At 45.4% G+C, this 23,573-nt stretch overlaps 1 protein-coding gene across 3 annotated transcripts in view; it reads left to right on the forward strand.

Annotated features, from left to right (window-relative positions):
- The first annotated feature begins 424 nt into the window (after positions 1-424).
- LOC115310104 (bromodomain-containing protein 3) overlaps positions 425-23,573 on the forward strand; it is a 73,829-nt gene continuing 50,680 nt past the window's right edge. For 2 of the 3 annotated variants that reach the window (XM_042292335.1, XM_042292337.1), the window contains exons 1-3: positions 425-815; positions 2,297-2,426; positions 20,801-20,840. In XM_042292335.1, the coding sequence (XP_042148269.1) occupies positions 2,422-2,426; positions 20,801-20,840 (45 nt within the window). In that variant the 5' untranslated portion in view covers positions 425-815; positions 2,297-2,421. The remainder of the gene's footprint in view (positions 816-2,296; positions 2,427-20,800; positions 20,841-23,573) is intronic. The other variant, XM_042292338.1, reaches the window with a different exon arrangement.

Below are 23,573 nucleotides of genomic sequence, written 5' to 3' on the forward strand. Positions count from 1 at the left end.
GCGACTTCAATGTGGCATGCGGCTACTAGTACTTGGTTGACTTGGTGCTTTTGCCGTTTGAATGGAAAAAAAAGATAGTGTAAATCTAAAAGAAAAGCTCTAGTTTGTAAAATTACTTTATTATAATAGTTACTTGTTCAAAGTTAGGGGGTAGCTTGATTATTTGATTAAAAAGTATATTAACGCGGAATCTTTAAAGCATTCAGAACCGAAACTCTCGTGCTATCGCGCAAAACCACGCATCCTAGGGGGCGTAAAAATGGTATTAAAATTAATTGTATAACTAAAGTAATAAAATTATTTTGTAAGCTGTAATAAAATGTATATTAATTAGACAAAATGAGGCCGTCAACTTGTTCTTGAGTTATTTGTGAAACGTGGTGGGTGCTGTCACGTGACCAGTAATGGCGAATCAGCTTTCAGACCGACAACATTTCGGTTGGTGCTCAGAAGGGCGGAATGTCTGCTTTCTTCTCATGACCGAGCTTTTACTTTTGGACTCGTAAGACAGCGTCGTTTGGACAGATTTTCGAAACTCCGTTCTCGCCGTGGATTTTCGATAAATATTCGTCAACTTTCACCCAGAAACTAGCGAGAAAAGACGAGAAACGCCAAGTTCGGGGGTCATGTGATTTGAACTGACCAATAGGATGTTCGCATTTGAACGTCCTCATATAAAAGCCGACCTTGTGCTGCGTAGCCATTGCTGTTGGCAGGTTCTGTTATTCGGGAGAGTAATCCGGGTGGATAATGGATTTTGAGAGCCATCCGACAGCGCAAAGCTACCGGCAGTCTGCGCACAGCGTCAGCAAAGGGTACTATATTGTTATTTTCAATCTAGGAGATTTTTTCATGGCCTTAAACGAATTCTATACAAGCAGTTCCTACATTGTGGTTCGTCCGAAGGACAGCCATTATTGATTCGGCAGTGAGGCTTGCTAGCTTGTTCCGTAAAATGCTAAACTTTAATAAAGTAGTGTTTTTGTAGTGACAAACGGTGTATCTTGTGATTCTCTGGTGTCCGCGGCACGCGAACGTCACTATTCGGCCTGCGAACTCAGCTTGCTTGCCTGACGCGAACGCTAAATTCGTCAACCCTAACCGCTGTGGCGTTTGTTCTCGCGAAGTGCGTAAACTCCGCCATATTCTGAACGCGCCGCTGACTGAGCGATAGCCGGCCGAATTTGCCACGGCTCCCACCGACCGAGCGAGCGCTCACAAGTCGCCGGAGCGCGAGCCGTTTCGGCGCCTTTTTTGTGCGGATCGGAGACCGAGCCTTGATCTTGTGCAGTAAGCGAACCGCCGTCTTTGCCGGCAGTGATTGTCAAAGCCTTCCCGAGCTCGTCTCCCCAACGCGTCAGTTGGCTGCGGTCCGTGCAGAGACGGCGCCAGGACGCCGAGCTTTTGTCGGCGGGTGCCGGTGAGCGGGCGGGGACCGTTGTCGGAAGCTTTGGCGTCGTGCTGAGTCTATCTGTGCCTATCTACGCCGCTTTCTGTGCATGACTAGCTCGCCTTGCCGGCCGGTCGGCTTGGGCGACGTGTTCGGCGTCTCTTGTCTCGGCGTGTGTGTAGCGTGTTTTTGAACTGCCTGGGCGTCCGTTGGACGTTTTCGCTGCCGTTGCACGTTCGGAAAGCGCGGACTTGTAGAAGTCAAGGTCTCTTGTCGTGTGCCGGTACGTTGTGAACAGAAAAAAAAGCCGTAAGAATTTGACGCGCTCAGCTTTCCCTTGGCGTGCCGCGTTGGGACTCGTTGGGTTTCCCGCCCTGTGACTTGTGCGCGTTACCTGCGTGTTTTCAGAAAGCTCCGTATCATTTGGATGTGAACTCGTTGCCTTCTAACAAGTACCGTGCATTCCAGAAAAAACGGATTACGAGTAGTCTTTCGACTGTAAAAGTAATTGTGTCTTATTTGCGCACGTTGGGTTCAGTGACTAGCAAGTTAGGCATGCCTAACCATGTTACCCTATCAGAACTAATGTCGTTCTTGAAAAAAAAAAAAAAAAAGGGAATTTGTGGGGAAATTGTCAGGTTGACTGAGGTGTGCATGAAGTCTGCACATGTTCTCTCTCTTCCGACACAGTGTTGCAGAACGTTAGGTTTATTTGTGGTGGGATTTGGTATGCCTCCCCATTTTCTATGCCACAGCGCTTGTATGGAGCTGCGTCTTGCAACTGTGGAGCACAATCTTGTGCGTTGTCTTTGGCTTGCAGGTGCCCGCGCTGTTGCATCTCACACTAGGATCCACATGTGCTTGGCAGCGATGAAATGTCCTTGACCTTTTATCTCTACCGTGCAGCGTATGATCGGCAGCTGCGGCCCTGGGAAGTCGTGCCGGCCGTGCGTCGCCTTCCCACACCGCCTGCTTGAAGGTCCTGGCCCCTTCCTGTGCCCCTTGTCTGCACAGCACCACAGGAGGCATGCATGGAGTGAGTACTACTTTGCAACGTTGCGACCCCTGCTGGCTAGCCTTGCCCTTGCGTCTCGAGCGGACCGCCGCATTGGGGCATTGGTTGTGTAAGGAGGCACACTGTGGCCTTTTGCGGAGCTAACAAACGGCAGGTGTTTTCTGGGTGTGGTGTTGGCGGGAAGTCTGCGTCTTCTGTTGCAGTGGGCGCTGCTGTGCAGTCGAGCGTAGTTGCCTACCGAGGATTCTATAGTTTCAAACAGGTGGTCCCTGGGAGTCGACAGGCGCTTACAGTTTTTTTTGAAGTGGCGTTGAAGGTATTGGTTTGGCAGTGATGACTCGCGAGTTTGAATACTTTGCTTGCAGAACTGGTCGAGGAAAGCAGTCTCTTAGCTGGGGGATACGAATATTATCGTGCGAGCAAGGGGAAAAAGCTCCAGGTACACCTAAGCACTCCTTATGAGTTGTGAATGCGAAAGCATAGAAGTCCCTGCGACGATGTAGATGCTAGAGGTGGCGTCATGATCGTTGGCGTCAAGACGAGCAGAAGCTCCGGCGACGATGTGGATGCTAGAGGCGGTGCCATGTTCGCAGGTGGTGATACGAACAGAAGCACCGCCGACGATGTGGATGATGGAGGCGACGGTATGTTGGTCAGCGGTGAGATGAGCAGAAGCCTCCGAGTGGTGCGCCAATTTGCCCGTTTAGTGGCATGGGGTTGCAGCGGTTAGTTTTATCGGCGCGCTGGCGGCACTAGAGTTCCTGTATAGGCTCCCTACGGGAGCCAGAGTTGCGTGTCTGTTTTCCACGTGCCGCCGCGCCGCTATTCGCCGAGATCCAATCATTTGAGGAGCTGGATCAAATGCTGCACTGGGAGATAGACGTTGAACGTGCCCCGGCATACATTCTCCTGCTTTGGAGCACGCCGCGCGCCTCGAATGTGCGGTGGTGTTATTGGCCGAATTCGGTCATGTGAGGAGCAGGATCAACATGCCATGCAGGAAAGATGGTGCTACGGGGATGAATGCGCAACTCTTGCTCCCGTAAGGAGCCTATACAGGAACTCTAGGGTGCACTAAAGCTTCTTCATGTTTCAAAAGTAGCGCAAGGTTTGTCGATGCACGAGGTGCGTGCAACGTGCAGCCCTTGGGAAGATCATTTATTTTTATTTATTTATTTATTTATTTGGAAATACTGTCGGCCCTCACTTGAGGGTCATTACAGGGAGAATTTTATAACAATACAATTACATACACAAAAAAGCCGGTACAGCGCATGGCGGTACAGCGCAGCCCTGAGCTAGATTTTAGACGCCATGTTCTTTCCAGAAATGGCGCGTGTCTCGAGCATGTCAACAGCAATGAGTTGTGCCACTTTCCCCAGGATAGAGGGGCTTTAGGCTGCACTAGAGTTCCTGTATAGCTACCTACGGTAGCAGAGTTGCGCATTCAGCCTCGGCGAGTGGCCGTAGTGCCGGCTTTCCCGCACGCCCTGGATGCTTTGCTCCTCACGTGACTAAAGTTTGCGAATAGCAGCGCCGCACTTGGAAAAGAGGAGAGGAGGAAAAGGAGACGGAAAGCAGGGGAACATACGTTGGGGCGCGAGCAACGTCGGCGGAGTGACCGTAAAGGTGGCTTTCTTGCATGGCGCCGGATGCTTTGCTCCTCACGTGATGGATCTCGGCGAATAGCGGCGTGGCGGCTCGGGGAAAACAAATACGCAACTCTGGCTCCTGTAGGGAGCCTATACAGGAACTCTTGGCTGCACGGACACGCAGTGCCATTTGGCGGCGGTCGTTGAAACTGACGCACGCAGCGGCCAATGGGAGCCTTGTCGCCGCGCACCCGCCATAGGGATCTTTGGGATGAGGAAAACTAGGCGCCGTTTTCGCGCTTCATATTGATGCCGTCGGCTCGCTCCATGGGACAGTTAAAGGGACACTGACAGGGTATTTATGCTCGCCGAGGTTTTTAGTTGTACGTGACATATGAGAGCTCAACTACCCAGAACAGCATTTGCGGCTCGAAATTCGGTTTCTTTCCGCCCGAAAACCGCAGATCAAGAACTGGCCGGTTCGAGTCTCGCTCACTCTCTTTTCTGCGGTCACGGGCCGTTTTCTAAGGCACACACTCAGTATTAAAAATAGAAAAAAATATGAAACCCATTTTTCGTGGCTTCTAAAAAGATGCAACTACGTTGATTGAGAAAAAAAAGTTCCACAGACAATCGGAAGCATTCTGTGCGTTCGTCGTTTCGCGTATCGTGGGACTTGCGGGAACGGCGATGGCAGCGGACTACGGGCGTGGGACCTCTATTTCAGAACTGTCGTTAACGCTATCGGCGAATTCTGTCTACTTTTAAAAGAGAAAATTGGGACTGATCAGAAGAATTGGTATTATCCCGTACGACACGCCCGACCACCACGCCGATTTGCACGAAGACGTCGCCGCGCCTTCGCTCCATTCTCGTGGCTGAAGACATTGCTCGCGCAAACGTCAAGCACGACGTGTCTACTTCGAGTTGAATATGCACGCGTACGATTTCTTTACTAGGTGCGAATGTCGCCAATGTGTGGTGCTTCCCGACTTCGACCCGGGAGTGCTTTTGCTAGAGGAAAATTGGCAGCAAACTTTACAACTTACAGTTTACCAGCTGAATTATTACTAAGGAAAGAGATCCACCAGTAAAGAGTTGCCTTAGTAGCTCAGTGGGAAAGACGTCCGCTTCACACGTAGTAGGACCGGGTTCAATTCCTCGTAGAACCTTTTCTTTTTTTTTTTTTTTCTCATACATTTTCTGATGTTCACATATCTTTTTTCTTTTTTACAATTATCACTGAAGAAACAAACAAATGTTGTGGACGACACTTCGCTGAATTAAATGGTATGGGATTTCCTTTTTGACACCTGCGAACTCGATGTAATCACTTTCCACAAAATGCAAGGAGCATATAAATTAGGTAGCGTCCGCTTTCCGAGGTGCCTGGGTATGTTCTACAGGAATTGCAGCCAGCCATTGGTCCCGATCCCGTTGATCCTTCGGAAACTCTGTTGCACAATGTCCCTTTTTTTTGGGACGCAGGACATGTGAGCCAGCTCTTCACGCAACATCTTGGGTGTATTCTTTTCGGAGCCGATCATGGAAATTCACCACGTGTACTCACTACTCATCTCCAACTCCTCAATGTACAAAACAGCTCATCTTGGAGTACAGAACAACGAGCGGAACAAACATAACTGCAAAACAATCGCACAGCGAACAGTTCCCATACGCCGCAATGTCGTGTCGTCTGCTATGGATAAGAAAAAAAACCAAAAAAAAAACCGCACGGTTGGGTGTAGCCCTGTGACTTCCGCCACTCACTCTCTTCTCTCCACTTCTCCGATCTCCGTCGGGTTTCGGTTTCCAGCAGTTGCGTCTTTTGGCTTTATTAAAAAATACGCTACTCTGTTGCAAAATATTAATTGGGTAGTCCTCCAACACCATAATAAAGCGCCTGGCAAAAAAAAAAAAAAAAAGTTTGGGGAGTGTCAGTGTTCCTTTAATGCTTTCGCATTAATAACCAAATTGGTGTCTGGTGGCCGCCACGTAGTGTGCCTCGCTCATATTGTCACGGGTGGTGACCAATAAACAAGAAATGAATAGGAAGAAATAAACGCTTAATGTGGCGAACTTGTGCCAAAATAAAAGGGTAGAAACGATAATAACAGAGCGTCGCGGGCGTCGAAGTCGCCGGTCGGCGTAGCAGCAGAGTCGAACGCTGGGGCGAAAACTGAATCCTGCTTGCCAGGCGGAGCCGCTTTTGTACACGCGTTGGCTTCTGGAGCGTTCGATGTAGAAGGTTCGACGCGGAGAACATTCTAACCTCGAATCAGCTAGACGGTTCTCGAATTCACTAGAACATCACATTACAGTGTAAACAAAAATGCGTAGCCGCGGCCAGGAATCGAACCCTGGCCCTTCGCGTGGGAGGTAAGCGCGATAACCGTTGTGCTACGGCCGCGGTGCCTACTTGGCGCGCGGCAATATTTTTTACAGACCTTGTTGCAATATTTGGTGGGGGCTGTACCAGTGGGTACGGATTAGGCGATTTCACGGGGAATTCACCATCTGCCGAATAGTTCTCTGGTAGCCTCGTTTGCAATTGAACAGAGCAATTTCGTTTCTGGGGTTAAGCATTTATAAGCAATTAAATGGCCAGTCAAGTTGCGATATCTCTGTGGTCACTCCTGGCAGGCTGAGTCATTTGGTTTGTATTCCACTACAGCCTAGGCAGCTGGATCTTTGCATGGGTGATTGCCATAGTGAGTGACAAGTGAAGATTGCGGTAAAAGTTCTGCCTTCAGCAAAGGCTTGTTGCATTCCGTCCTGGTCTGTCTGCGCGTGCCCATGAGATGTTTTCAAAGTTAGAAAAACGGGTGCTGGAGACCTTGACCTGTCACGGACTCTACATTAATCATCTCGTGCGTGTCTTGACCATAGGAAATGTGGCAGTTCGCGATTGGAGAGGATTCAATTTGGTCGGCATTGCATAGTATCTCGTTGTGTAGTGTCTCATGGGGTCTGGATGAAGTGTTGATGGGTGACATCATATGATCATAACAGATTTACAACTTTGGACAGCTGGCCAAGTGTGGCTCGCTGCAAGAGCCCACGTGTCTCTGGCAAAGTTTGGCACTCTTCTGATGATCAACCTTGTTTGCAATCAAGTTACAACGATGCAGTATCTGTAGTTTAAAGATGCCGCAATATTACTCATCGGTCTGCTATGCCAAGGAACCGGTGTCGGTCATCACAACAGCGTCGCCTGCGGAGAGGCGGCAGCGACATTACACTTGAAGGTCTCTGCCGATGGCGATTTCAATATTTGCACCCAACTAGCATCTGTCAGCTTTATTTGTAGCTATAGCTACATCTCTCCCACAATCCACAATAGTTTATAATTGTAGAATTACCCGAGACTGCGGTGATGACAGAAAAACGTTGGGAGAAGGTAAAAAGACTCTTTCCTTCTGTCTTTTTTTTTTTTTTTGTCATTGCAGTTTTGGGTCATTCTATAATTATGAACTTCCACCAGCTCACTTGTGCCCTCAAGTTTTGTTCACAATAGTTTCAGTCTAGGCTTGAATGCCTTTGGGATGGGCGTGGGCAAATTAGGATGCCCATTATGCCAGACATCTTAGATGTATACTTTTCACAACATTATATGGGAACATAGTGCGGGCAGAAGTCGCGTTGGCTAGTCTACAGCCTCTATAAAGAACTCTGCCAATTCCTTGGGATTGTTGTTCAGCGGGAGAGCGCAGGCTATCGGAAAACGGACGTGACTGCAAAAATTGCGAGTCATTCCAGCAAAATAGCAAATCCAATGGGCATTTGTTTTTAGAGCAACTTAAGGCCTGCTTCAAACGGGGCACTATCTTTTTCCAGCCTCTCGACGTTGTCAACCTACAAAAACTCTCCTTTCTGCACAAAGGCAATTCCCCCCCCCCCCCCCCCCCAAAAAAAAAAAAAAAAAAAAATAATGCAGCTTTCAGCCCCCCCAACGCGAAGCCAGAACAAGCGGGCGCATGATCTGGTGCCGATTATATACAGCCAGTGTTCATCATGGCCGTGCACTGGGGTTTGCAAAGCACAGGGCAGGCGCTGAGTTCCAGACATTGTTAGGCCGCTTCAGACAGGGCAATTTTGCCCAGCAACTTAACATCGCAACACCAGCAACATGGGCTGCCCGCATTCACACGCAGCAGCCGAATTGCTAGGACTTGCCATCATCATCATTCAATTTGATTTTTCTGGCACTATTTAGACGCATAGCTACGCGCTAAAAACATGTTTTTATATCTTTAAATGGTGTTGAGAAGACTAACTCATCTTTCTGAAAAGGTTATTTTCAAAAACGATCAATTTCGAACCAGAACCAAGTATTTGGCTTTTGTCATCACCACCACAGGGGCTTCATGTGAAAATATTGTGTCCCTGATTGGCTGCTGCTGCTTCAAAAGTCTCGCGAGTTGTTCGAGTCGCTCGGCCGTTTCGAGCCGGACCCGATCTCGGCAATTTGTGTCGACCTAGGGAAAGCTAGGGAACAACCCGCCAGCAGCCTTAAAATTGCTGAAAAAGCTGCCCCGTCTGAGCGGGCCTTAGGCCCGTTTGAGGCGTGGCGATTTCACTTAGCAACTTGACGTCGCAACTTGGGCCACCCGCGTTCACACGCAGCAACCGAATTTCCGTGACTTGCTATCATCATCATGAAGTTTTATTTTTCTAGTATTATTTAGACAAACAGTTACATGCTAAAAACATGTTTTTATATCTTTAAATTGTATTGAGAATCTTAACTCATCTTTCTGAAAAGGTTTATATCCAGAAACGGTCCATTCCAAACCAGAACCAAGTCTTTAGCTGTCATCATCACCACCACAGGGGTGTCACGTGAAAATATTGCGTCCCTGATTGGCTACTGCCGCTTCAAACGTCTCAGAGTTGTTCGAGTTGCTCGTCGGTTTTGAGCCGGACCCAATCTCAGCAATTCATGTTGATCTAGGGAAAGCTAGGGAACAACCCGCCAGCAGCCTCAAAATTGCTGGAAAAGTTGCCCCGTCTGAAGCGGGCCTTAGGGTTTGGCTCCTCCCATCACTGCAGCGACTGGACCCGAGCCATTACCCGAGCGCCTTTTTGAGGCAGTCACGAGCTTGATCGCGCGTTCACTCCATGCTCGCATCCAGTCTATAAACTGAATTTGAATTGCGTCACCACGGGCATGGTCCTTATGGCCATGTCTGCACTGCAATCTCTTTGGATATGTCATTGAGTTTTACACAGTAGGGACTGAAAGGAAAAGTCCACTTTTTATCCTTGAAATTACACTGCAACAAAGAAGCTTCTTAGTCGGTGGTGTTACGTCCACATGTTGCCGGGTTACACTAGTACCTGAAAGCTTGTATAAGGTGACAAATGGTCCACCACAATATTGTTGCCTGGGTTCTTTAAACGCCGTCTTTCTTTGTTATCGTCACCATCACGGGGGATCGGCAGCCAAGTTTGTAAATGCACACCAACTCGGAGCGCGTGAAGCGAAAGCTCGTGCTGCAGGACCCAAGGATCCTGGGTTCAATCCCCACCCATGCCCGTTTCGATCTGGATGATCGTCATACCTGCGTGCAACCGTGAGTCACCACTGCGCGGTGCACATCAAGTACCCCGGGATAGTGGTTGTATTTAGTCACCCATTGAGGCAGACTAATTTCTGGCTGTCTAAACATACATACATCACAGTTACATTTTTGACCACCATATGGTGGTCACGTGAAAATATTGCGTCACCGATTGGCTGCTACCGCTTCGAACGTCTCCGAGCTTGTCAGTTTCGAGCCGGACTCGATCACAGTAGTTTGTGTTGCAGTGTGAGGCTTTATAGGTAATGACAGGTCGAGAGTTCAGGGGAAAATCCTCCACCCGTTCTCCACTTTGGCAGGGCAAATGGTGGAGAGAAGGTCACCTCTCCAGCATTCGCTCTGCTAAAGTGGAAAAAAGTTGGAGAAACTTCCCCTGAAATCTTAGCCTGTCGCCGACCATAGGCAAAAAACACTTGGCACTGTTCTTGTGGTTCCCGATGTGCCGAATTTGGGCAAAGGCAGGGAAATGTAGAATGATGGATTGCAACATCCCTGCTGGTGCCCCTGTCGTGCAAGCACCTTCTCATGCATGTGAAGAAAAGTCGTGCGGGCTTGAAAGTTCACGTGCTTGGCTGCAGGAGTACAGACAGCGGCATTTGACTATCGGCAAATGCCAACTGTATCGGCATTTGACCTACTATCTACAAACTTTGGTTAGAGTTTACCTGCACCTGCCCATTTAATTGCAGATACCAATGGTCCATGGGCATGTTAGGCTCCAATATCCCCTCCTAGTAGTTGTGTCGCAAACAAACTTCGATAGTGAGAGAAATGAAATTTCTCTTTACCATCTGACACGGTTTATTTGAATCGAGGAGCACGAAAGAGCAGCACCTCCAAGGCTACCAGTCTCATTGTGCTAACTGTGCACGAGCACATAGGACTTGTGTTGCCTGTAGTCATGTGCATCCCAAGCAGGTTGCCCTTGACTTCTGCAAGTGAAAGCTGGTCTAGATTAGCAGTGCAGACTCCGTGCAAGTACATGTGTGTACTTACAAGGCACGTAAACGGTCATATTCAAGCTCGTATAGCACAGTTGCGGAGAAGGCGCCGTGTAACCGAGCTTTCGGTTGCACGTCAAAAGATCCCCAGGTAGTCGAAATTTATCCTCGGTCCTCCGCTGGGGCGTGCCAGATGCCCGTCGTAGGTTTGGCAAGTAAAACCCCCAAATTTGACGTTTCGTATACCACAGTTGCCATGCAATTCATGTCCTGTGCTAGATGAGACTCAAATATCCAAATTCTTTGCCACCACATTCGTTGCACATTTTGAAAGGATTGTTACTCATCCCTGAAGCGAAATAAGGATTTCTGCCTTCTCTTCAGTTTTCTGCTTCTATTTTGTGCCATTCGGCTCTCTTGCGATGATGTTACGTGGAACACCAGCTTAATAGTCCTTGCTCAAATAATGCATTGTACAGTAAAAAAGGTAGATGCTGCCAAAGGGTCTTTTTAGGAAAATGATTACGTCTAAGTTAGCTCCGTTTGAGTAGTTACCCTTTTAAAGTTTCCCTGCAAGGACTTTTTTGCTGGTTTTTAATTTGCACCAAACCGGAGTGCACTGAACGTAGCAACTTCATGAAACTTTTCTCAAGCATGTTCTGGCTTGGCTGTATGAAGCAGGTTGGAGGGCGGCTCGCATTGCATTTGCTGCACGATTAAACACTAATTCGGCATGACACTTCATTGGCCACATACAACAGCAAAAACGAGGCAAAGATCAGTTCAGAACGGGAGCCACTTCACGCTGCCATACCGCCAAAAGGCCAAACCGCAAGGCAAAGCTGCTCGCCGAAGGCCTTGGGAATGCTCGGAATTGGTCGGATCCTCCAGTCCATACGACCGCAATGCTCCCGCATACATCCGGGAGCTTTCTACGCTCGCCGCTCATTGGGTCCTGATCCCACTACACCTTTCTAGTATGCGCCGCCTTTTCCACCGCTTGGGGCAAGTATGTCGATGGGTCACTTCTTGTTTCCATACTTTCTAAACTGCATTTGTTTCTTTTCTGATCTAAAATAGTGAACAAAAACTACTTGTATAAATAATTGAAGCAGTTTGCACCTCTTATATTTTGTATTTTGACTAAAAAGAAGCTTTTAGCGGCTCTGACCAGTAGTAAGCCCTGGACCAAAGACGTCACATTTCGCGCGCTTTCCGCACCGCCGGTCGCCCCGTAGGTGGAGGAGATTTCCGCATTGTCCGGTTAAAATATGACACACTGATATTTAGTTAGTCTCTCCATGCCCGCTAGCTTACCTGAACCCCAAGGGACGTGGAAACCACAAAAAAGTTAGACGCCTAAATAGGATTCCAGGGCCTCAGTTTCTGCAAAAAAAATTGATTTTGAAAAATGACATACAGCCATCGACATTAAGAGAGTATTCCCAGAAAGTTTTAATAGTTTACACTGCATAGGTAATTTTTTATAAATTATTTTCTGTCCACCAAAGCTAAAGAAAAGTTGGGGTTTGGAGCGCTTAGAACACATTTTTCTCTGTTCCACTTTTTGGTATAAATTAAATTTTAGTCAATCTATCGTTTGAGAATGGCAATACAAGGAAGGCTCAATCTTTACTTTTCCTGACTGAAATTTAGTTAAAAAAATGTGGCTATGGAATTGTTTTGTCACTTTACAGATGTCTTTTATGAAAAATGTTGACATTTTGTCAAAGACAGAAGATAAAAAATTGACAATTTTCGCAGAAGAGAAAATTGACAGAAATAAATGACTTCTTACAAAAAGACTTTTCATAGCCGTACCCCCTAGGCATTCTGCTACCTATCTAGCGAATAAAAATCTTAAATATTATGATAGTTTTCTGACGATAGATTAAACAATGTAGGTGTGTTGCTGATAGAAGCTGATCTAATTTCCTTCCGATTGAACCAACAGACGTGAAATTTTGTTATGGCACCCTGTAGCATGACCACCAGCCTACCCTGTAAATTTCATTCATTTTAAGCCAAGGATTCAAACATTGACCCCCCAGGGGGTTTTTCTGCTTAATTAAAAAAATTAAGGGTAGAGTTTCAACGAGAAACCTTCTGGGCATCCTGGAACACCACTAAATCAGCCCACTTTGCAAAACCGTAAGGCACACTGATCATTTAATGACATTTTGAGAGAACGCTCGATTTGGACACATTTCTTGGTTTCAATATACTCTCGAAACGTATCTTTGTGTCAACGGTCCTTGTCCTGGTGGCCAAAGCACGCAACTACAGCCATGCCTTTATGTTAGAAGAGATGCAAGTGTGGTGCCAGCCGGCGAAACACCATGCTGGTCTAATGATGTTACAGAAGTTAGCTTTTATTCTTGGTTTCACATCCGTCATGAAAAGAACACGTGACGTCGCACGAGTTAGCACTTTGGTCACAGGGTGCAGGACCGCTGATGCAAAAGGTTGCTCGACAGGATGCCGAAATTTATAAATGCGTCCAAATTGTGCGTTGTTTCTTTTTGGAACGGTTTAAAATTCTGCATGTGCCTTATATCTTTGTAAGTAGGCAGATTTAAGGATTTTTGACGATGCCTAGAATTTTTATAACATACAACCATACCTTTAAATTGACTATCTCAAAAAGTTAATTTTTCAGAAAGAATATTCACTTAATTATTGCAGACATTATTAATTTTCCTGCACAGGCCATTTGGCAGAGACTAATGACATAATCTTTTTCCTACTAATATTTTTTTTCTGCTGTACATAGTTTTCGCTGGAACGATGTGGCTGATGTCCTGCAAAACACTTTCTATAGTTGAATTGGTGACTGCACACTTAATGCCATGCTGACGAGGTGCAATAGATCTCGCATTGATTTATCAATCACAGACACTGGTAAATGTCTAAACATTTTTCTGCACTTGTGCCAAAATTTACAAGGGGAGTACCATAATGATTTAAAATATATTATTTCGCTACTGTGGCAGCCTTTCCATCACCCATTGAACCTGCTCTTTGGAAGTGCATCACACCTGCACTTGGACAGCTGCTTCCAGCTTGTCAATGACCGTGAAAAGGCATCCTCGCAAGTTTTTACAGATCCCCAAACTGGCAATGATCACTGGGGGCCCGTTGTGCCGTACACGCACACGACCAATCATTTGACGCATCAGAAAGATGGCCAAACCCTGCCAGGTGCCGCCCACTCATGACCTCTCGTGAATGCATGCAGCGCCACAATGGCCGGCACCCAGTGAGGTTCGGCCATTTTTCCAACACACGTATGACCCATCGAACTCTCGATCGTGCACATGTTTGGTACGATCTGGCCTCCAGTGGTTATCACTCGTGAGGGTCCGCAAAAAAGACCCTGTGAGAACGCCATTTTGCAGTTATTGAGGAGCTGGAAGTAGCGGTACATGCGTAGGTGCGAGGCACTTTTAAAAAGTGTTCCAGCAGGGCTTAAGAAAGCTGTCATACTTGTGGTGCAAGGGCATTCGGCTCTAGGGTGATTTGTCGGAAAAGGGACATATCTGCTGAACCTCTCAATGGCCTGTACACTCGCAGCAAAAGCAATGAATTGTAAATCAATACGGTTCGTCTTTTATACATATACCCCTGGCACTCACTCTGATATTACCATGTCAGTGTAAAACATATGCACGTAATCAGTTCGGTCTTTACTGTAATCGGTTTGAGCAGCAGCCACTTTCGGCGTTTTTCAGAGTCGAAAAATCTTCCTTTTCGTGGCGCTGGTTTTAATACAGACATTCCCCATCTTTTCAAACATGCTGTACCGCTGCTGCCTCATGTGAACTTAAGGCATTGACCATTTGTTGCCTCACGGTGTTGCCCGGTAGCTCCGAGGCAAATCCCGGCCGAGGTACCCGTAATTTGTTAGAGGCTTACGGCAGACACGACGCTGTGCAGCCAAGACTTCGGTTGCACATCAAAAGATCCCCCAGGCAGTTGAAATTAATCCTTAGTCCTCCGAAATCAATCCTCCATCCTCTGCTGCGGTATGCCAGATGCCCCTTGTTGGTGCGGCACATAAAACCTCAGAATTTGACTTCCATTGCCTCATGGCTATGTGGCCTCTTGCTTTCTTTGGCTGAATGTTAATCTGAGCTTTTAGTTTTAAAAGCTGTGGATGCTGATAAACAGCATATGATTTTACCTGCAAGTGGTAGACTCGGTGAGAGAACTTTTCTAATTTCAAACTACCTACCAGAGAAACACATACAGCTGTTCCTAAAATTAAAAGAAAAGCCTGGAGGGATTCACACAGCACGTCCCCATAGAGTATTTGTAGTTCAGTTGATTGAGGATTTTATGTAACTTTTGACGTTGAGGTGGGCAGGCAACGTTGGGAATCTTTAATCCTGACTACGGTTGGTTTGTTGTCTAATATAAATATCTTGTGCACGACGTAGAGGTGTCTGGGCTTCGGCTGGGGCAATAATAGTTGTGTGGCCTTCTCAAAGCTCACTGCCAAGGATAACTGATAAGAGTGCCCACGACCTCCTCTCGGGCAGGTCATTGTACGGCTTTGGTTGCTTGTGTTAGAGAAGTGCGTTCACCTGCTCAGGAGGTGAGCCGATTTGGCAAAAAGTCTGCGACTGTATGACTCACCATGTGAATACTGTTTCATTCTAGTGTGACCGTGCGATGAAGGCCATGGGAGTAAACTTTGGAATGACCATGTAGTCATTGTGTAGTGGGAGCATCATTGAAAATATTGAGCACACACTGGTATCTGTTTGTGTGGGGCGCGACACAGTTAGCATGAATAGGCAGTTGTTGGCTGCTTTTCAATTCAGTGCTCCTCAAACCTGGTCTTATACCCCTGTCAGACGGGCATTTTAAAGGCCCTTAGACCAAGCTCTTTTATAAAATCGGCAAACCAGCTCGCGCCGTAGGGCACGTATGCACTCAATATCGCGAGCTGATTGGCCGATTTTATAAAGCAGTGTAGTGAAAAGGACTTCTAGAACGCCGTCTAACAGGGGTATTAGTTAAGGTCTAAAAAGTTTCCATGTCATGTTTGTGCTAACTGTGCCATGCATTGTTCCCATTTAAGGTCAAACACGTGCATAAAAACTTCTCTTTTACTTGCTGTATTCATCCCTCTGTTGCAATGGCTACAGCAGCTTATAACAATTGGAGAAAGGTTAACTAAATAGTTTCTGACTGGATATAAGCACTGACAGGAGAGGGACTGAGAGAAGGTAACAATAACATGGAGCGCACACACAACTGAAAGGGTCAATGCTCCAGGGAAGTGATGAATGCAAAAAAAAAAAAAACTAAAATATGTTCTTGGCATGTACAACCTCCGTCGTCTACGGCATTCCATTATCCTGCGGGCGCACCTACGTAGGCTAAACAGGCCGCTGCGTAAATGGCAGCATAAGAGAGCTTGCAGCAGCTATCAAACAGATGCTGTCTGGGCGTCTGTTAGTGCATTGCGATTGATGTCCGTGCACACCCTTATTTTCAAACACAACCATCCTGGAACAACACAATGAAAAAACAACTAGGGAAATTCAATTTGTCATCAAAACAAGATAAGGAAATGTTATTTTCCCAGAGAAGTGAGGTAGCTGTAGGTGACACTGTTTTATTAAAGTGTTTAATTTGGTGTGTTTTCTAATAAACCTTCAGCTGCGAGTGTGCTCCGTGTTGTCGTTACCTTCTTCACTTTGTCCCTGTCGTGTCGGTGCTTCTATCCAGTCATGAACCGCCGAACTGAACATTTTATTGGAGAGTTTATTATCTGTAATTCGCATTCAAGTTTCGCTAAACTTGAAACAGTTGAACGTCCTTGAGCGGTTTGGCTATGTCTGAATTTTTTTTTTTAAGTGTAGCATTTGTTAAGTTTACAAGTTGGTTCAAAAATTTCACCAAATTTGGTTAGAAGTGAAGTTTTTTACATTTTATTTTCCCAATGTACCTATTTGTAAACTGATTCAAAACATAGAAAGGTTAGTTATAAACACTGGTGAATTTAGTGGCCAGGGATGCTGCAGGAGTCCTGCAACTTGCAGGTGCATTGTTTTGTTACAGCATTTCTCTTCAAGTGCAAACTTGGAGTGCCAGGATCACAAGCATGCCACCTGAATATGCTGTGTAGCAAAACACACGCACATGGCAGGGAATGCGCTTGAGGTTACGGGGTTCCGCCTAAAAAAATTGGGGTTGACTTGTTTCTCAAACTTTATGCCGATTCACACGTGCATTTTGCGGTTAAGCTTCAAGTGCTGATAATTATAGGGATGCCAAGCGATGCTCTGCTCAAAGCCAGTGCCATGTTAATGCTAGGAGTGCACGATGATGCAGGGACCCATAGGCACGTAATCTTTGCGCTACTGCTTCACGTTGCCTGTGCTCGTACACAGTATCTCTTTTAGGGCCAAGTCCTTGCATGTTGTACTTGAGGCTCCAAATTTTCAGATAAACAAAAATAAATTTTAGAAACACCCGCTGGTAAACTTTTTGTCAAGGACTATCTCGAGTGCTAAAAAGGCTGTTATACTTTACATTGGACAGCGGTGCCTGTGACGTAGCCCCTGTGACCAGTACATGCTCAACGTGCATGCCCAAAATATGGCAGCCTCAGATAATTGGGACAGCAGCTACTATAGGCATCGACAGGGTCGGAGTTGCAGGGATGTCCTTGAGTTTTCTTGCCTCCGGCATGAGCTTTCTACTTTCAAGAGCGTCTCACGAGCTTTGAACATGCACGCTCAGCCAGACTCCAATGGCATGCTGTATGATGCCTCGCTCAGACGGGATTGGTGGGGGGGGGATAGCTTTCACCTTTTGCCAAGTTACACGGAACCAGAGCTGTTGATTGAAGGCTTTGTTTTAGCTGTGAAGGGGGAATTTACTTGCTGGGTCACAGTTCTTACCACCATTCGCTTGAGAAAAATTCAGTATGTATTTTCGAGGTCGTTGCCACGGCATCAGAGCTTCAGCATCCTTGACTGTAGAACGTCCTTGTTGAGTGGCTAACCTGTGTTTTGCACCATTGAGGCAGTTTCAGCCTGGAGGTGGTTTGGGTCAAATTACCCACTTCACTATTTTTAGTGTTATTAAAACAATCTAGTCAATACTTTTTGAATAGGAAATTATCTCGCATTTGTTGGATGCCACAAGGATGTTTGTGGTGGTCAAGGATGAGTTGCTCGTTGCAGCTTCTGAAATGGATCTTTGGTATGGAATGGTCATACAAATGCTGGCGTGGGGAGCAGGCCATAGCTGCTGTAACAAAAGCTTGTCTTTATTGTGGCTGTTGTGCTTGGAGGAGGATGTTGCGCATGCTTGACACAGAATATATGGGTCGATCTCGTTATTTCTGCATATCAATTGTCCCAGGCTACTGACTTCTTGAAGCTCAAGATGCTCATATGCTCCTTTTCAAAAGCGTGACAGACCGTTTTACTGTATACTCGGTGCTGGGTTTAGCTTTTATATTATTGCAAGGGGGATTTGCGCTGCCTTTGATATGAATGCTGAAGAGATGAATTTTTGTGCCCTATCTTGATGCAAGTGTGCTCGGCGCACACTTGCATCGAGTGCTGCATGATAAGTGATTTGATTTCTTTTGTTTGAATTTTCTTGGGTATTTGGAGCTTTTTCTCCAAAGAAAGGCGATGGGAAGGCGCGGCGAACTAAAAATCTGAACCTGTAATTTCTTTTCCCCTCCTCAGGTTGGCAAGCGTTCCTGCAATGACTGGTCAAATTTATTCGGTCTGTTTGACGTTAGTAGCTGATGCAAGCTTTCTCTAAAACAACCGTGGTGCGATGGTAAATTATTCCTTCCCTTCTTGTTGATTTTGCCTCATTGGTCTGATGCAAGTGCATTACCCTTGACTGTTTTTTTTTTTTTTATGCACATTTTTGAAACTTAATTTGGGCTGAAGATGTTGCTGCATGTAAGCATTTTTATTTGTGTGCATTACTTAGCTTCTTGTCTAAAATATTTGCAAAGTCCAAAAAATGTTGCTTTTAATATCTATTTTTGCCTCTGAGGAAATGAATCATGTGTTTGATATTGCATGCTGGAAAGGGCATGTGATAGTTCTGGGCTGCTTGCATTTTGCTTAAACGTTTTCCTTGGATATTAACATTTTGATTCCAACTTTAAAGTAGTGTTGACTTTTGGAGTGCATGTAAGTGCAGGTAATGCTGATGCAGTTTTGCCTGCCTTGTTTTTTTCATTTGGTTGATATAAGAAGGGCCGTGGTATCCTTTAAATTAGCTTAATGATGAGTATTACACATGCTGGGAGGATTTTATTAGCATTTCAAAGTTTGTATCCATTAGTCGGTACAAGACAGAACCAGGTGCATGGTTGTACACAGTGTATGCACATAGTTGTACAACGTGGAACCACCTGTAGACTTTCAGCCATAAAAAAAGTGCATCTGTTTTATGGGTGTAATGTACACTAGAGCCACCACAGACTCTTGTACCATACTTCGTAAAACATGTTGGGAAGTGATATAGAGCTCGCTGATTGGCTGCTTGCGGTCCTATTGAGGCCGGCCATTCTAGTTAAGCTGAAGCAGTTGTGGGGAGGTAGCATAGGGTCCTGTGCTATGCTACCTTTTTTTCTGTTTCATCGTGAGACATAATTCCTTTTTAGTTTAACAGAATTTACTTTCAAAGGGTTGCTTGTCGGCGTAGTTTGAAGCGCATGCAATCTTGTGTGGGGATGCTTCGTTCGGTGGATTAATTTGGATGCATGATTGCTGTACTAAGTGGGGATTCTTGGGATTTCTGTACTTGGCATTCATTAACTCTAGCCCCGCTCTCCTTGCGTGAATTTGGTGGTTACTAGGAAACTTTTTAAATGCTGCACGATATTCGTAGACTTCCGCGCTTACTTAGCAGTTTTGGGCATCATTGGTCCTATCTCCTCCTACACAGTTTTCCAACTTTGGAACTAGACATGCTTTAGGAGACCAGTTTCGATGCTCCGACGTGATGAATAGTGGAGATGAATTTGAGTATCGTCATCAATTATATGTCGTTTAACTAACATTCTCGTGACCAGAACTGCCTCTGTTCTTGGTTCATTGCAGGAACTTCCATGCAATTGGGAAAGGATTTCTTTGAGGGTGTGGGAATGTTGGGACATGGAGGGAGTGTGAGAGCAGTTGCCTAAATATGTGATGCCACTTCCCATTGCAGAACGTTGCGCTGTCGCTTTGTGTTGGACGAGTGACGACAGGTGGTGCTCCCGCCTTTTTGTTTTTTCCCCCCCCTCTTTCGTCTCCTCTCCCATCGCCTGTAGGTTGTGCCCCGTGTCGCAAGGTTGCCTCCCCATAAGGACGATGCTCTGGGCAATGTCCGGAGTGGGACTTAGAACCCTCGGTAGGCAGACGCTACGTTACCACCCATCGCCTGACTTTTGCGTTTCGACTGTTGGTCCGACTCGAGGGTTGTGGGTGGTGGGGGGGGTTGGTCGTGTGGTGTTTGAGTATGAAACCTTTTAGATTGGCTCCCCTGTTTGGCCTACAGATGACATTTTTTGAAGCAGGAAGGGGAGGCTTGGAAGTTGGCTGTCTCCGGCTATGGAATGGGGATAAGATCTTTTTTTTTTTTAGATTCGAGACTTCGGGAAATTAGAATTTCACGTGTGAAATAATAGAAACGAGTGGACTGTCACAATGCGCACGACCTATGCTCCTTTCATTACTAAGTTAGGGGCGGTGGAAGCTATGTGCTCGTTAAATTGGTCATATGACCTATGCTCCTTTCATTACTAAGTTGAGGGTGGTGGAAGCTGTGTGCTCGTTAAATTGGTCATATGTTGCTCGTCAGGCCCACGTGCAGAGAGGAAGTAACGTTGATTGGTCCAGCACGTACGTAGCTCCCACCGTCCTGTCGGCTTAGAGGTGAGCGAACTATTCGACACGCGACACAACGGACACTGTCTTTGTGGCTGGAGAACCGCCTTCCAGTGCAGATGCAAGGTCACTCCCGTTGCACTCGTACCAGTTGGCGTGCCGCAACTTCACCGCCTAAAAACGTGCTGCACGGGCACACATTTCACCGAGCTGAAAACTTGACCTGTAACTTTTTAGGAACCGAAAGAAATTCGAAACTAGCTCACAAAAATGTACAAATAAGTTTTAACGTGGCTCATATTCTTATTTTTTGTTTCTCTAACTTTCTGTTAGAATTATTTTTGTGCGGATTTATTTCGACATTCGATGTTGCGTCGGGGATGCTGAAGGTTTCGTATTTCTGTTCTTTCGCAGCATGGGAGGCACCCAGGACGATAGTAGCCATAACGAAATGGTGAGTGCACCTTCCTCCATCCTTGTGGGTCTGGCACTTTTTATTTCCCGGTCTGGTCTCTCCCTTGGATCGCCGGGTAGGCTAAAGTGCGACACAAAGAGAGCCGTGAAGCACTGGCTGAACCCCGGCTCCTTTTATCCCTCGGGATGAATATTTGTGGGGGGCGGCTGGCAAGATTGGCTGACAAGCTTGCTAGATTGGTGTCACTCTCGATTCACAGTTAATCCCAAACTATTAGTGACTGACCCCTAATACTTTCGAAGTGTAACCTATGTATAAACTAGTGAGACAAGTCCTTAAACAATGTGGAGTACTTGTATTCTAAATTTTGTAAGAATGTCCGAAACAGGTCTCTGTGAACAATAGTGCCCTAAACTTTCGTTTATTTATTTATTTCATTATTTTTTCGAGCGCTGTTACTGGAATACATTTAAATCGATGCTACATAAATATGTCATTGCCTTCCAATCAATCTGAGGTTTTGTTTGTCAAAAACCTGCCATGGGCAATTACTGTTTTATTGCATGTTTACAGGCTCTGTACTCTGGCATTGAATTTACTCTTCACAAAATATCTGCTGGCTAAAAGGAAGATGTAAGAGCTGGGTACAGGTGAATGAAAAAAAAAGAAATGGCTTTATTTTAGAATTTGTACCGGAAGTATGCTTGTACAAAATCTCTAATGGTATAATTTTTCAGAATTAATTTTTCTATTATTAGTAGGGTTCCACATTTTCGGAGTTTAATTTTGCAGGAAATTTGGAGGGTGTTTCTCGGAGTTTAGTTTTGTTCAGAAATTCGGAGGTTATCAGATTTTATTTCTCTTTGATTATCAGTTCTTTAAAATTAAGGTTTGATTTCATCTTTTTTTCAATTTTGCAAGATTCCGGGCTAAATTTGTAAAACAGCTCTTCGGTGTCAAATGATATTTCTTAAGCTTGATTTGGCGTTGGCACCCTTGACAATGGTAATACTAATTGTCTCACGTCGATACCTCAAAAAAGTCCGTGAACCCGCTGACGTAGTTGGTGAGAAACTAGTTTTCTTCCGATACCATTCCACTACCCCACCCTACGGTTACACGAACCCGGGGAAGTGGTGAGGCATTTTAACTGCCCTAAACTCTCATAAAATCTAAGCATTCGTAGCTTTCACTGTTATAAAAACACAAACCTCTTTGCCCCAAAAAAGCAAGAATCGTATGGTCTAAATTGGAAACCCAAACAGTGGCTTTTATTGGGACTCACAAGTAGAATGACTCGTTGGTCCTGACCAAACCTTGTTGAGATAAGCGGTACACTCTCTTTTTTGTTGGTGATCTAAGATTTGATAGAAAATTTTGAACCAATGAGCCTGTGCTTTGAACACTTTTTTTCATATAAAATACTTTTTTTTTTTAATTGTGATTTGAACTTTTGAAGGTATTGGATAAATTTGAATTGACAAAAATTTTACAGGCAAAGAATGCTTTGGATTTGGAAACACGAAACCCTAATTATAAGCAAACAATAAATACAAGCTTTAGAGATGTCACAAACTTTATTAAAACCTGAGGATCAAAGATTGAACCAAGGGGTTTGAAAGTTGAAAGTTAAATTTTATGATCTTCGAACTTTCATACCTATTATATTTAAAAATTGTGAAGTTTACAAACTCACTGCATTGAGAAATCGAAAGTAACGGAGAGCATGCAGGTGAGCTGGGGGACTTTCAACATCTTGAGCGCTAGAGACTTGGAAGCAAAAAGTTGACAACCCACTTTTTGTCCACTTTTTTCCCCGCTCAAGTTGAACACTGGGTGTTCAAGATGTCGAGAAATCTGACAATTTTCAAGCTTTCAACCTGCAAAGTTCGAAAGTCTGACTTCGAAACATTGAAGGTGGTTCAGAGGTGAATTGAATTTATCCAAAAAATATACTGCAGCCAGAACCTACTTACATCAAATGAACTGTTTGCAATGGCTGTAAGTTTACAGCAACTTTGTACAAGCTTTTCTAGGAGAGGGAGGTGCCTGCTTTTAAAGGGATGCTGAACCGAAATCTGGATTCCCCAAAACCCGCGGCAAAAGCGTGCAACGGGATGCTACAAACACCAAAACATCACTCGTACAGCAATATCTCGAACGGATGACCATATTTAAAAAAAAAAAAAAGAGGTGCATTTGGCAGGAACGTTGACGTTATGTTTCTCCGAGAAGGAGAGGGAACGGCCTTGCGTCTTCTCCGCTTTGCGGCCTTGAGGGAGCGAAGCGAAGACAGGAGGAGACTAGGTATCTTGACGTCACGCGCCTCGTCGACCTGGTTCAATCTCGACTTCTTTTTCCACAAATACGGCTGTCTATTTGAGATATCGTCTTACTGGTAGTGTTGTAGGCATTGTAGCGTACCGCCTACACTTCCAGCATTGTTTTTTCGAAATACAAATTTCGGTTCACCATCCATTTAAAGAGGGGGGGGGGGGGGGGAGAGAGGAGGGAGGGAGTGCTACGCATATGCGTGGCATTAACTTGGCATTGAATCTTGACATAGCTCATGTGTCAGCTTCAAAATTAACGAAAATACTGTTGCCTTTAAATATATATATACAATTATTTAAGGTGGGAAATGTCGGTAAAACAAAGATGTGAATGCGAGATTAGAAAACTTGGAACTTTGCGAACTTGGGCAGAAATTAGAAATATTCAGATTTTTCTACCTTAAAACTTAAAAAAAAAAAGAAAAAAGTATGCAAAGGG

Source organism: Ixodes scapularis, unplaced genomic scaffold (assembly GCF_016920785.2).
Source record: "Ixodes scapularis isolate PalLabHiFi unplaced genomic scaffold, ASM1692078v2 PGA_scaffold3__209_contigs__length_174095766, whole genome shotgun sequence".
NCBI classification, from domain to species: Eukaryota; Metazoa; Arthropoda; class Arachnida; order Ixodida; family Ixodidae; genus Ixodes; species Ixodes scapularis.